The 14,012-nt window shown below is 40.3% G+C and overlaps 1 protein-coding gene across 3 annotated transcripts in view; it reads right to left on the bottom strand.

The window, feature by feature from the left end:
- Window positions 1–493: 493 nt before the first annotated feature.
- The window catches only part of TCEANC2 (transcription elongation factor A N-terminal and central domain containing 2), a 66,317-nt gene continuing 52,798 nt past the window's right edge, over window positions 494–14,012 (bottom strand). For all 3 annotated transcript variants that reach the window (XM_003411064.4, XM_010591245.3, XM_064282007.1), the window contains exons 4-5: window positions 8,754–8,947; window positions 494–1,529 (exon numbers count right to left, since the gene is read on the bottom strand). In XM_003411064.4, the coding sequence (XP_003411112.1) occupies window positions 1,341–1,529; window positions 8,754–8,947 (383 nt within the window). In that variant the 3' untranslated portion in view covers window positions 494–1,340. The remainder of the gene's footprint in view (window positions 1,530–8,753; window positions 8,948–14,012) is intronic.

Here is a 14,012-nt window from a genome sequence, read left to right as displayed (position 1 = left end):
AGCCCCTAGCACTTAGAAGACGAACAACAGTGTTAGTCCCTTCCCTTCTATCTTTGCTTTTCACTCTACCAACCATCTCCTCATTTTTTTGGATCATAAATCTCTCCCTTTCTATTGACTCCTTCTTATATTACAAACATGTTCTAAAACCAAAAAACCAAACCAGTTCCCGTCAAGTTGATTCTGACCCACGGAGACCGCATGACCACATGAGTGTCAGACAGAACTACACTCCCTACGGTTTTCATGGTTGTGCCCTTTTGGAAGCAGATAGCCAGGCCTTTTTTTCTGAGGTACAAACCACCAACCCCTCAGTTAGTAGCCCAGCACTTAATGGTGTGCATTGCAAACATGCTCCCATCTCCCCTAATTTAAAAAAACTCCCTTGGGTCTGGCTGATTCCCTTGAATTCGTGTCCCATTGTCCTTTAATTTCACCAACTGTACCCTTTCTCAACCCAAAACACTTTTCAATAAACAAGCCATGCCTTTTGTTTTAGGAAAAAAAAAAAAAAAAAATCTCAGTTTATTGTTACTTTAAAAAATACCATTTACATAATTGTTCAAACAGGCCTGTATAGAGGTTATTTCATTTTAAAATATATATGTATTTTTTTCTACTACAGTAATTCATTTCAAGAGAAATTTCATTATGTATCTTCTACATGGCCCTAAACCGAGAGAGCCAACATATTCAAATAAACCCCAAGATGGCGGGATGCTTCAGGCCAGTTCCTCATTAGAAGCCTCAGCATGGGGGCTCCAGAGACCAACACAGAAGGTCTTCCAGGGAGAGCTGAAACATTCAGATAAGTGAGCTCTGGGAAGAAGGGGTAGTCGGCTGGCTCTGGCAGGCTCACCCCTGGGGTAGAGCAAAGAGAACAGACAGGGGAGTTCTGAGAGGCACCGGAGCTATCTAAACTCAGGGGGATGGAACCAAATGAGCGGCAGCAGTAATTGAGTTTCAGTTATCTGCAGGGTGGTGAAATAAAGTAGTAACTTCCTCTGTCTGACATGGGGGAAGTTTAGAGGTGTCCTTGGCATACTCACAGTGAAATCCGTCACCCTTTCACTCTTTTGGGTGATGGCAATCGTGCAGGGCTCCCCAGTGACAGCCAGTGTGTGTCCTGTCAGGCAGCACCAGCGTGCTACAGATAATGAAGCAGTTTTCTGCAGGCCTGTCTCCCAGGGCTCTCTGCACCCTCTGTCTGAAGGAATGGCACCATGGGAAAATTTAGCACAGCCAGTTTCAGCCATCACCCAAACTCAAAAGGGTCTTTGGAATGGCAGAGAGAGGCCCGCTTTCCTCTCTGCCCAGTCCAGGGTTGGAACGTCCTCAGGTCACTTTTTGTGGGTCTTTACAAATGTGCTGACTGGCAGCAAGCCATTCTTCACCTGGGCCCGAATTTCAGCTTGGTGCTTTAATGTGAAGACCAGGGCTCTCACCGTCCGCCGGTACGGCCTGTTAATGAGGCGGGAACAGAGATGAAACGCTTCCCGCTCAATATTTTCAACCAGTAGGTGATCCATCTAAAAAACAGCAAAATTACCAAATTAGGGCCTTGCGTTGCATAAGGATTAAAAGCAAGAGAGGCTGGAGCACTCGGCTCAGAGGCCTCCATTAATCAACTGAAATTCAAGGACATCTACTTCCTGTCGCAAGAGAAACAGGAAGAGCAAATTAATTCCACCCTGGCAATTAAGGAACAAGGCCATGTGCTTTGTGACAGGGACCTCATTCACAACCCCTGCCGGGTGGTAATATTTGCCATTATAACAGGAAACCAGCCTGAACTAAGCAACGGGTACTGGACCCTGTACTTTACCAACCAGGAAACAAAGACCAAGGATAATAAATCAGTGTTATACTTTTTTTTTTAAGTGCCTTTTAACCCCTTACAGCATTTCAGAAACACTGGCTCTGGATCCTAATATGTGTGTAGTGCGGTTTATAAATCAGTGTTCACATTTAATGCCTATTATCTCGTTTTACAGATGAAGAAACAGGTTCAAAGAGGTAAAAGTTCAAGGCCTTACAGCTGCTAAGAGGCAGAGTTGGGAGGGACTCTAATCTGGACCCCTGACTCCAAAGTTTGTGTTTCTTCCATTTCATCACACTGCCGCCTCAACATTCTTGGAGACCAGTTGAGCTTGGAGGTCTTCTGCAGGTTCAGCTACACAGACCAGCCCTAGAGGGGACCTGTAGCAATTCTGGAGTGGTCTAACTGAGGCCCAAGCCATCCTGAGGTCACAGACCTAATCAGAGCAGGACAGGTCCGGGGCTTTGTCACCTGGTTAGAATCCAGGCCAGGCTCTCCTCAGCCCTACCTCCCTCCCTTTCCAGGCCATCACCCACTATTCCCCTCCCCATCCTGACCAGAGATCTTTAATAAGCAAAGATGTCACTCTGAGGGCTAAGTTGTGCCTGACCCAAGCTATGGTATTTTCAATCATCTCATATGTATGCGAAAGCTGGACAATGGATAAGGAAGACCAAAGAAGAATCTATGCCTCTGAATTATGGTCTTGGTGAAGAATATTGAATATACCATGGACTGCCAGAAGAACAAAGAAATCTGTCTTGGAAGAAGTATTGCCAGAATGCTCCTTAGAAGGGAGGATGGTGATACTTCATCTCAGATACTTTGGACATGTTGTCAGGAGGAACCAGTCCCTGGAGAAGGACATCATGCTTGGTAAAGTAGAGGGTCAGAGAAAAAGAGGAAGACCCTCAACAAGACAGACTGACACAGTGGCTGCCAACAATGGGCTCAAGCATAATGACGATTGCGAGGTGGTGCAGAACCAGGCAGTATTTCATTCTGCTGTACAGAGGGTTGCTATGAGTCAGAGCTGACACAACAGCACCTAATAACAACAACATCCTGACCATGGTCCAGCCTGAGCACTCTAGGTTGCTTCCATTCCTCTAAGCCTCTGCCCAGGCACATGTTCCCTTAACAAAGGGATACCTGCCCCCAGGAAACACACTTCTATTTGTATGTCAAAGCCTAGCTCAAAGGACTAAAGGTTCTTCTTTGAGCCTGCCATAATGTCCTGAGCTTCCCCTAGTCATGATCATAATATGCTATAATAATCTATTTTTTGATCTTGTTCCTGATAGTGATTTATTTGAAAACAGGAAACAAGTTTCTTTCTCACTTCCTTTTCCCCCTTCATTTCTTTCCTCCCTAGCCCCGCCACTTATTCAAATATTTATTTGGCATTTACTATGTGCCAGCCTCTGTGCTCAGGGCTGGGGAAAAAGCAGTGAACAAGATAGACACAGTCTTTGACTTCCCAGAGGGCACAGTCTAGCAGGAGACACAGGCAGGGAAAAGGGGTTGTAAGTGTACTGAGCGCTAGTAAGGGCAAGGAACAAGTGCTGGGAGCACAGCTACCGCACAGGGACTCAGCCCAGGAAGGTACAGCCTGGCTTCCGGAGGAAATGAGGCTAACCCGACTTCCGGAGAATGAGTAGGATTTGATAAGCTAAAGTGGGTGTTTGCTTTGTGGTAAATTCATCGAGTTGTATATATATATATATATATGTTTCATGTACTTTTCTGTGTATGTGCTATACTTCAATTAAAAAAGTTAAAAAAAGAGAGAGAGAAAAAAAAAAACTCACCAAAACCAAAGAGGATCACCAGACACATGATAAAATGTCCTAACCTAAGAGACAGGCCGAAACAAAGAGAAAAAACAAATTTGGAGCAAATAAGGACCGAACAGGGAGTAGAGTAAGACAGGTGAGAGAGAGTATGAATGAATGTGAGAATATTCTAGCAGAGGATATGCAAAGGCCCAGGACCAACCACCTGCCTAGGTTCAGCAGACAAAGATGTTCAGAGAGTCTGTTGTCCTAACGACTGACTGATAATCTCCTAGGCTAGTGCTGGAGTAAGAAGACTTGACACCACGGCTCTCAGGACCCAGATTCCTCAAGATTTTCAAAGCTTTCTGGGTAGGCAGTGGTCTAGCTCCCAGCTTGAGGCAGCCCTGGTACCAGTCCATTTTAGAAGACTGGGAAGGCGGATGCCAAGGAAGGAAGGGTACGTGTGTGTTTCTGAAACAGACTGAGGCCACTCCATCGAGACGTAGTACCAACAAAGAAAAAATTCTGAATATGCCTTGGAGTTCTCCATAACTGGATACTTATACATACCTACTTCATTTATTCATCAAATAGCTACTGAGTCCCTACTCTGAGTCTGGCCCGGTCTGGGTGTTGGGAGACACAGGACAGAAAAGATCTGACCCTGCTGCCTTCCAGGAATTCACAGCCTAGAAGGGAGACTACAAGTGCAAAGAGAACCATGGGCAGCATGACTGGTGGGTGCTATGCCAGAAGTGTGATGGGAATAAGAAGCAAGCATCTAACATTTCTCATGCATGCATCTTCTTAAATGAAAGAGAAAGCCAATCAGAATGAAGAAATGAAAAAAAAGATCTGTGATATTAAAATGTAAATCATAAGGGAAAATGATTCACCATGCACCAGTGTGGGTAACAAGTTACTACAAAAAGTGAAGCATGCCTATCTTATAACTTGCCTTTGGGCAAACCAGAACTATCCAAGTTGATGTGTCTTTTCCAATGGGTCCTAACCTGGTAGATGTGGGTGAAAGGACCAGAGTTTCACTGAGATCTTAAAAAAGAGGGTTTTGGTGTGAGATACTTGTGTATGAATGGGAATGGGAACAGGTAAGCTATAAGAAACCTAGAGATTTATTTAGGGGCCAGTTCCTTTCTCTGTGTCTCTCATGATATGCCTGAACTCTTTCTCGTATTTTTTTGCTCCTCTCCATGGGCCTTATTTACTACCAATTGCAACTGCCTTATTCTCTCCCCCTACTCTAAATATCTCCTTTCTATTCACACCTTCTGCTTCTGAACTCCTCCAACATCCTTCTGTTTCAACACTCCCACTAGCTGTTGTTTCCTTGGTATTTCCTTGTTCACATTTTTCAGAGACAGAGAATCTGATTTTCCTTCCTTATCTACTTGTGCCTGTGAGTTGAGTGTGTATTATTCAGTTGTCCAATCCTAGACCAACTGGCTACAGCTGAGGGAAGATATAAAACATGACCACCCAGAGTTGTCCTTTATCAAGGACTCTGGGCTCACTGGGAAATGGTGTCATAATCAGTGATGTCTGTCACATCTATAAGCAATTTAAAAGTAGAGAAAGATCTTCTCACAATGTACTATAATTATTTGTCTCTCTCCCTCAGAAGACTATGAGCACTTCTAGAGCTGGTACCATGTTGTATCCATTTCTAAATTCCCGACACCTAGCATAGAAACTGGCAAATAGTAAGTGCTCAATAATATTTGTTAAGTGAATGTCCTTTCTTCTCTTTATACTCCCACTCCTTTCCTACTCTTTCAAAAACATCATATACATACCGGATAAATGTTTCTATTTTACGTGTATTTTCCAATTAGCAAAGTCTTACTCTTCCTACAAAAGTCAGTCCAACTGCCATCTCTACCCAGACTCTCCTATCAGATTTAACTGCTCCTTTTCTTTGTGTGTTCACAACACTTCCTGGTACCATTATTTCAGACATATTTCATTTGGCCTCATATTTTAGTTAGTCATTTACAGGCTTCTCAGCCAGGAGACAGTAAGCTTTCTTAGGGTAGGAAATGCAACTCGTTTGTGTTTGTATTCTCCCCTGGCACACAGTATAGTACCCGGTACCTAGCAGATCCTTGCTAAACATTGTTGAATTGAATATCCCCTGGAAGCAAACTTTGTGTGCATTTTCCAACAGTATGATTGGATTTGTACATACCCACTCACACTCTTTTTTTGGCCACTTAAAAACATTTATGAGAGAGCTAGTCAAAGCCAGGGGTGCAGTGTGAGGCCATTAAACAAAGCAAAAACTAACAGTCCCATATGGGGACGTACCCCTGACCTGGATCTCATTAGCACCATCTGACAACCAACTGAGTCAACCAGCCAGTGTTTCATAACTCTTAATGATACAGGCTCACTTTGAGAATCAGGTCCATTTTTTTAATGACATAATAGGAAAATGATCACAGGCCGTGAGATAGGAAGGAGAGTGGATAATGAGGAAGGGGAAGTAAGAGAATGACACCACGGGGGAGTTCATATGAGGAAAGATCTAAAAGATGGGGAAGAACAAAGAAGATCTGGAAGGGAGAAAGTAAAGGGGAATGGAGCTTGGGTCTCAATGATGGAGTTTTTATTCATCTATTCCATTATTCCAAGAACAAGGAAACAATCCATGAATCTGGAAGGCAAGATCTGTGGGGTAATAAAGAGATGCACCTTTTGGCTGTGCATATATCCTTTATCCGTGGCTTTCACTACAAAAAAAATATGACCAAAACTAGTAATATTTTTCTACAAAAATGTAATGTCTAGATTTGGTATTTGCAAAAACACATGCTAGGATCAAACTGTAAAGAATTTTTAGTCAATGGGCCAATAACTTATCCAATGGTATGCTACTGACTGATAAAGTGCATTTATGGAGATTTGATGTCTGATTCAAATGCACTCATCACTGGTAACTGTCAAAGAGCAGATACTGGGTTAGATGGTTCATTGATTTACCCTAATGTAGAAACGTCTCCAACAATGACAGGCGCTAAGAGTTAACCTTATGAAAAAGTGTTTCTGTTTATGTTTATATTTTCTGACATACCAAACTGATAAAAATACTATCAAATGCTGTTTATACAAGAGAACAGATTGATTTTTTTTTTGGCCAAGAAAAGCAAAATGAGTAGTTTTAATTTTTTTAATTTACTCTTTGGGAACAAAACCATCCAGCTATGCTTAATCTGATTTTTTTTCCCCAATCACATTGGAAAGCACTAACGAATGTATCACTTTTTTAACTTTGCTTTGTAACACTTGAGTGCTTACCGCTTGATGTGCCATTTAAAGGATAATTAATGGATAAACTAAAAGGATAATTATTATGGAGTTTAATATAGCAGGCAAACTACTCATTAATCCTTACAAGCATAGCTTCGTTATTATCATTTACTTAAAAAGATACCGCAGGGAACGGGTATTTACCCCACATTAACTACACATTATACATACACACTGTATGCTTCTGTAATAATTCTGGTTTATTTCCAAAATAAACTTTACTTAAAATATCAAATAGCAAGTTTTGCTGGCTAACCTATACTCTGGAAAACTAGACTTACGACTTCTGTTTTTCTTCTCTCCTCCAAGGGTTTAATAATATTTCTGTTAAACCTTCCTTTAGGAAAAGTTGAGCAAACTTACAGGATATCAATTCACGGACTATCAAAATGACATTAAAAATTATAAATATAAAAAAATAAAGATATACAGAAAAGGATATACAAAACGATACTAACTGATATTGATCAAAATTAAAGAGACAACACAAATGGACATAATTAGGTGAATTTTCTACAACGTTATTTAAATAATCAATACAAATACCTGAGAGCACATTAGGCATACACAGTAACTGGTCCTTAATAAATCCAGGATAATCAGAATTTGCCCGGCATTCATCTAAAGGGCTACAATAATTTACCAAAAAGGAAATGCACTAAAATGTTAACAAGATTATTTCTGGGTGGTAAGTTCAATGATGATTTTTCTTCTAGTCTCCTTTTGGAATTTTTTAATTTTTCTATCGTAAGTTTATATTTAAAAAACCCAAAACTTTATTTGAAAAAAGTCAGTAATCCACCACTCTCAACTATGGATGAATAACTGAGATAGAAAGGTTAAAATATTTTTTCAGAGAATGCAGTGACAGATTTAGCATTTAAACCTGCATTAAAATTCTGAATTGCTTCTTTTGCTAATAATATTAAGTTGTTCTTTAAGGATACTTTAATAAGGATACCCTGGAAGAGGTAAAAATATGGATGTTATACGTCTGATTTTCAGAGTATTAACTAGCGTATAAGGCTTGCTGTTTGATGAGGGTGATGATTAATATTATTATTATTAAGCAGAAATTCTTCTCCCAGCATGTGCACCTCAAACTGCTTAACATCACCTTACCTCCTGGCTGAGACGATGACAGGGAATGTCTATTCAAGCGATTTTATGCCTTAAAACTAAAGGTATGAGTGTTAACAAAAATTGGGAGAGTGGAGCCTTTCCGGAAACCCTGGTGGCGTAGTGGTTAAGGGCTATGGCTGCTAACCAAGAGGTCAGCAGTTTGAATCGGCCAGGCCCTCCTTGGAACTCTATCGGGCAGTTCTACTCTGTCCTATAGGGTCGCTGTGAGTCGGAATTGACTCGACGGCAGTGGTCTTGGTTTGGAGCCTTTCCGATAAACAGCTATTTATTTTGCCTTTGATAACCACAACAGAATCTATCCCCGAATTTTTGCATCAGTAGGAAGAGAAAAAATTTTAAATGAGAGGGAACCAACATTGATTAAGTGACTTCTATAACCAGGTACTATACTATTCCTCCACATAAACAGCTCGTTTAACTTTTACAATGACCTTCATAGGTAGGAATTATGCTCCAAGCCTCAGACATGTTAAGGAATTTGCCTTAAGTGTCACAGCTTTAAATCCATGTCTTGCTGGTTCCAAAGCCTGCACTCTTTCTACAACACTGCCTCCAAGAACAATGCTTATAAATCCAGAATCCTTAACGCATAACCAGTCAGAATAAAGCCACAAGCACTAAGACCGTGAAAGCTCATCATGAAAACGTGAGGCTCTTTTAACAGAGAGGCTAGTTAATCACTTTACCTTTAATTCCAAAGCTTCTGAGAGTAATTTTTGGGCATTTTTTCTAAATGTCTCAGTTTTGGGATCACTCCGGACTTCAATAGAAGGTCTATGCAAATGTTTTTCCATGAAAGTTCTCCACTCAGTGTAAACTTCTCTGGCAAGGCAAGCCACTTCTGAATCTGAGTGTTTCCGCATCTTGTTCACAGTGTGACCTGGAGCAAGAGAAGAGAAACCAAAGGAAAGGCTGTCTTCTGGGAAGCACAGGACTAGACGGACTGAAGTGTGGCACTGAGAAGGTCATTCACGAACAAGGATGTGAAGGCTCTTGTGCAAATGAAGACCCATTTCAGAAGGCTGAGATAACAAAATAATCACTGGAGGAGAGTCACTAGATGAGCCAATGCAATGAATCATAAAAGAGAAGCATGACTGATAGACATTTAAAAGTAACAACCACTAAGGCATTAACTCTTTAATACAAAAATTGCCCCAAAAAAAAAATTTGCTTTTTGGGCAAATACTATATATATTTACGAATAACCAAACAGCCCTAGTTATTGAGGGAATATTCTTCATTTAACTAATAAATGTGAAAATATTGACAGAATTAGCAAATGACCATTTAGTAGCCTCTGATGAAATAATTCACTCAGGCAACAATCATCAGTGGATGGTCTTATTTGATGAAAGATTGATGGGAAAATTTAACTGCCATCGCCTGAAGCCACTGATCAATCTTAGCATCCCTAAGAGTGGGAATACAAGATACAGATGGTACTTCCCGGTCTGACCTATGACGTAGTCTTACACCCTCACCCAAAAGAAAAGACGAACCAGAATCCAATCAGTCATTCAAAGCCAACTTTCAGTCTACAGGAAAGATAAAAGAAAGAGGAATAAATTAGAGTATGAGGAAACAGACAGACAACTCCAGAATGTGGGACATTCTACAGGACAAAGGACATGGTTTCTTCAATAGTCAATAGCATTACTGAAAAAAAGGGTTAGGGTTAGGGACTGCTACAGAAAAAAGAGTCTTAGAAGTCTAAACAATCAAATGCAATGTGTAATTCAAATCCTGATGTGAACCAACTGTTAGAAGATATTTTGAGATAACTAAGAAATATGAATATGCACTGGATATTAAATTATACCCAGGAATTATTGTTAATTTAGTTAAGTATGATAATCAAATTGCGATTATTTAAGAAAATATCCACATTGTTTACAGATGCATACTAAAGTATGTAAAGCTGAGATGACACGAGGTCTGAGATTCTGCTTTAAAATACGTCAACAATACAAAAAAGGCAGGGGGGAGATTAACAAAATGTGGTAAAATCTTAATAGTTATTGAATCTGGGTAAAGAGCATATAGGGGTTTGCTATATTATTCTACTTTTATGTTTGAGATTTTCATAATAAAAAAAATTTAAGGGGAAAAATGGAAAATATCAATATGCAAAAGTACCTTGATAAAAATAAATACCTAGAAAAGCCAAAGAAATCAACTGAACACTAGACTTAAAAGTTCAGAAGACGGGAGAATACTAGATTAAAAAAAAAAAAATCAATTCACTTTCTCACATCAGAACATTACATTGGAATACTATCCTGCCTAAGATAGTACTAAAACATAAACCCCTGATTGGTGTGTTAACGAGAGCAGAATGTGTGAGTACAAATGTGTGCTGTTTGTATCTATGTGTCCACCTCCGGAACAGCTCTGCAATCACTCTCTTTTCTCCATCCCCCTATTATCACTACCCTTGCCTTTGGGTACGTGTTATAGATTGAACTATGTCCTCCCAAAATAAGTGTCAACTTGGTTAGGTGACAATTCCCAGTATTATGTGGTTACAATTATCCTGTGTTATAAATCCTAACCTCTGTGATGTTAATGAGGAAGGATTAGAGACAGTTATGTTAATGAGGTAGTTCTCAATCTACAGGATTAGGTTGAATCTTGAGTCAATCTCTTTTGAGATATAAAAGAGAGAATTGAGTAGAGAAGAGTGGGACCTCATTACCACCAAGTAAGAAGAGCCAGGAGTGGAGCACATCCTTTGGACCCAGGATCCCTGTGCTGAGAATCTCCTAGACCAGGGGAAGATTGATGACAAGGACCTTCCCTCAAGGCCAACAGAGAAAGAAAGCCTTCCCCTGCAGCTGGTGCCCTGAATTCAGACTTCTAGCCTCCTAGACTGTGATAGAATAAATTTGTTAAAGCCATCCACCTGTGCTATTTGTTATAGCAGTAGTAGACAAATAAGATAGTATGTGTCCTCTAGATGACTTCAGTGGCCTTGCTGCCTAAGTCTGGTACCTCTATATGCCATCTTCCAGACTACACCTAGAGAAAGCTTCCTTTATTTAGTTTTATTATTTTTTCATTGAGGGACATTTTTTCTAAAACAGAAATCTGACCATTTCACATCTCCACTGAAATCCTTCAATCCTGTATCTAAACTCTTACCTCGTCACACAAGTTTCCTCACAAGCTGCCTCACTCCACCTACTTCCTGGCTTCATTTCTGACTACTATCCCACTCTCATCCTATAATCCAGCTACTTGTAGTTACCATACTCTAGCTAATTGCAGCTCCTAAAATACTTCGATATTTTTTCTTGTCTCTTTACTTTTGAAAACATATCTCAGTGAACATTTTGTCTACCTGGAATATTCTTTCTTCCTTCTTCACCTGGTTAACTTCATTCAGCCTTTAAGACTCAGTTCAGGAGTCCCCTCCCCCAGGAAGTTTTGCTTATCTCTGGTCTTGGTTGGATGCCCCTCCTCTGTGCTTTCTTTGCACCTTGTGCTTCTATTTATCACAACAGTAATTCTATTTAGTTGTAATTGTCTGATCAATTATCTCTCTTGCAACCCAAGTGAGTTCATTGAGGGCAAGAGCTATGACATGTTCATCACTGTATCTCTGGCAGTGAGCACAGCAGCAAGAGGCGGGAGTGGGGGGGCGGGTGTTAAATAAATGTTGGTTAAATGACAGACCTACAGGAGGAATAACATATATACTCACCAAAATATATAACAAAATATTTGAATAAAAGCAGAAAATATTTTTTTTTATACCATATTATATGATGGACAGATTAGCACAAAGATGTCAATACTCAAAGAAATTTATGTATAGACAATGTAATCAATCTCAAGAAAAAAATCTCAATAGGATTTTTTATTAGAATATAACCAAATATTTCTAGACTTAGCAATATAAATGGTCAGGAGTATACAATACTATTTTGAAAAAGAAAAGTTATGAGGTGCAACTAGTCTTATAAAATATTAGAACATATTACAAAGCAATAATTAAAAGTATATTGGTCCAGCACCAAAAACAGATGGACAGATCTATAGTATAAAAAATGTAGCTCAGAAACACCCTATTACATATAAGAATTTAATACATAATAAGACAGTCATCATTATACAAAGGGAAGGGACCAAACCCACTGCTGTCAAGTTGATTCTGACTTACAGTGACCCTGTAAGACAGAGAAGAACTGCCCCAGAGGATTTCCAAGGCTGTAAATCTTTACAGAAGCAGATTGCCACATCTTTCTCCCGTGGAGTGGCCAGTGGGTTCAAATTGCAGACCTTCTGGTTAGCAGCTGAGCACTTATCCACTGCACCACCAGGCCTCCTAAAGGGAAGGGAAAGGATTAAAATTTGGGAAAATGGTCAAAACATGGGAGCCCTGGCGGCCCAGTGGTTAAGAGCTCGGCTGCTTACCAAAATGTCAGCAGTTCAAATCCACCAGCCGCTCCCTGGAAACCTATGGGGCAGTTCTACTCTGTCCTATAGGGTTGCTATGAGTTGAAATCAACTTGACAGCAACAGGTTTTTGCATAGCTCAACGCTTGCTTGATTCATTTATTTTATAGGCATTTACCAAAGCCCTACTATTTGCACTAGGTACTATGCTAGGCAATAATCATGCAGTGCTGAACAAGATACTGTCCTTGCTTTAAGGGTTCTGTGAAGAGGGCCCTGGAGGTGGAAGAAAAATGTAGCTTTAAAGAGAAGGCAAAAGATAACATAGGATTATGTGTCTAACTTCTCACTCTAACCATTATTTAACAAGAATTTTTACCAACCCTTTGTACTGACCGGGGAAAAAAGTATATAAATACTCATCACAAAGAGGAGGAGGAGGAGGAACGCAAAGCACTCATTAGCAATGTCTCAAGGTGCTTCCTAGCGTGCAAAGATTAGCGAAATCCTTTTGAAACACACATCGCTTAAAAAGCTGAAATCTACTGGATGTTCTCCTTTTCTGGGTAGAGTTCTCTATATCCTTGAGATTATTCACTCAGCAAACAATTTTTTGGTGCTGTTGGTCACTGTCATAAATAACTAAAATTACAAAGATAAACAAGACACTGTAGGACCTCAGAGACCTAAGCTCAGGTCATTTTAACACGTTTACTGAGCACCTACCTACTTTATGCCTGGTGCTGAGGGTACAGATGTAAGACACAGTCCTTGGAATTTAACGACCAAATCTAACCTGCCAAAATGTGCAAAGAAAACGTATGTACAAAGATACTCATTCCAGTACTGTTTATGACAGTGAAAAGCTACAAAGAGACTACATGCTCATCAGTAAGACTCCAGTTGGTTAAACGAATTATAGTCCATTCAAACCATTAATACTCTGCAGTCATTAAAGACTGGAACAGTTCTAGACGCAGGAACATGGAAAGACAATCACTATATTCAGTAAAGGGAAATAAGCAGGTTCTTTTAGAAGAACATGCACAGTATGAGCCAATATTTATTTATTTAAAAATAATTTTTATCGTGCTTTAAGTAAAAGTTTACTAATCAAGTCAGTCTCTCACACAAAAACCCATATACACCTTGCTACATACTCCCAATTACTCTCCCCCTAATGAGACAGCCCACTCTTCCTCTCCACTCTCTCTCTTTTCGTGTCCATTTTGCCAGCTTCTAGCCCCTCCACCCTCTCATCTCCCCTCCAGGCAGAAGATGCCAGCATAGTCTCAAGTGTCCACCTGATCCAAGAAGCTCACTCCTCACCAGCATCCCTCTCCAACCCATGGTCCAGTCCCATCAATGTCTGAAGAGTTGGCTTTGGGAATGGTTCCTGTCATGGGGCAACAGAAGGTCTGGGAGCTGTGACCACCGGGGTCCTTCTAGTCTCAGTTAGACCATTAAGTCTGGTCTTATGAGAATTTGGGGTCTGCATCCCACTGCTCTCCTGCTCCCTCAGGGGTTCTCTGTTGTGTTCCCTG

This window comes from Loxodonta africana, chromosome 3, assembly GCF_030014295.1.
Source record: "Loxodonta africana isolate mLoxAfr1 chromosome 3, mLoxAfr1.hap2, whole genome shotgun sequence".
Classification (NCBI taxonomy): Eukaryota; Metazoa; Chordata; class Mammalia; order Proboscidea; family Elephantidae; genus Loxodonta; species Loxodonta africana.
This window is presented reverse-complemented; position numbering and strand designations above follow the sequence as displayed.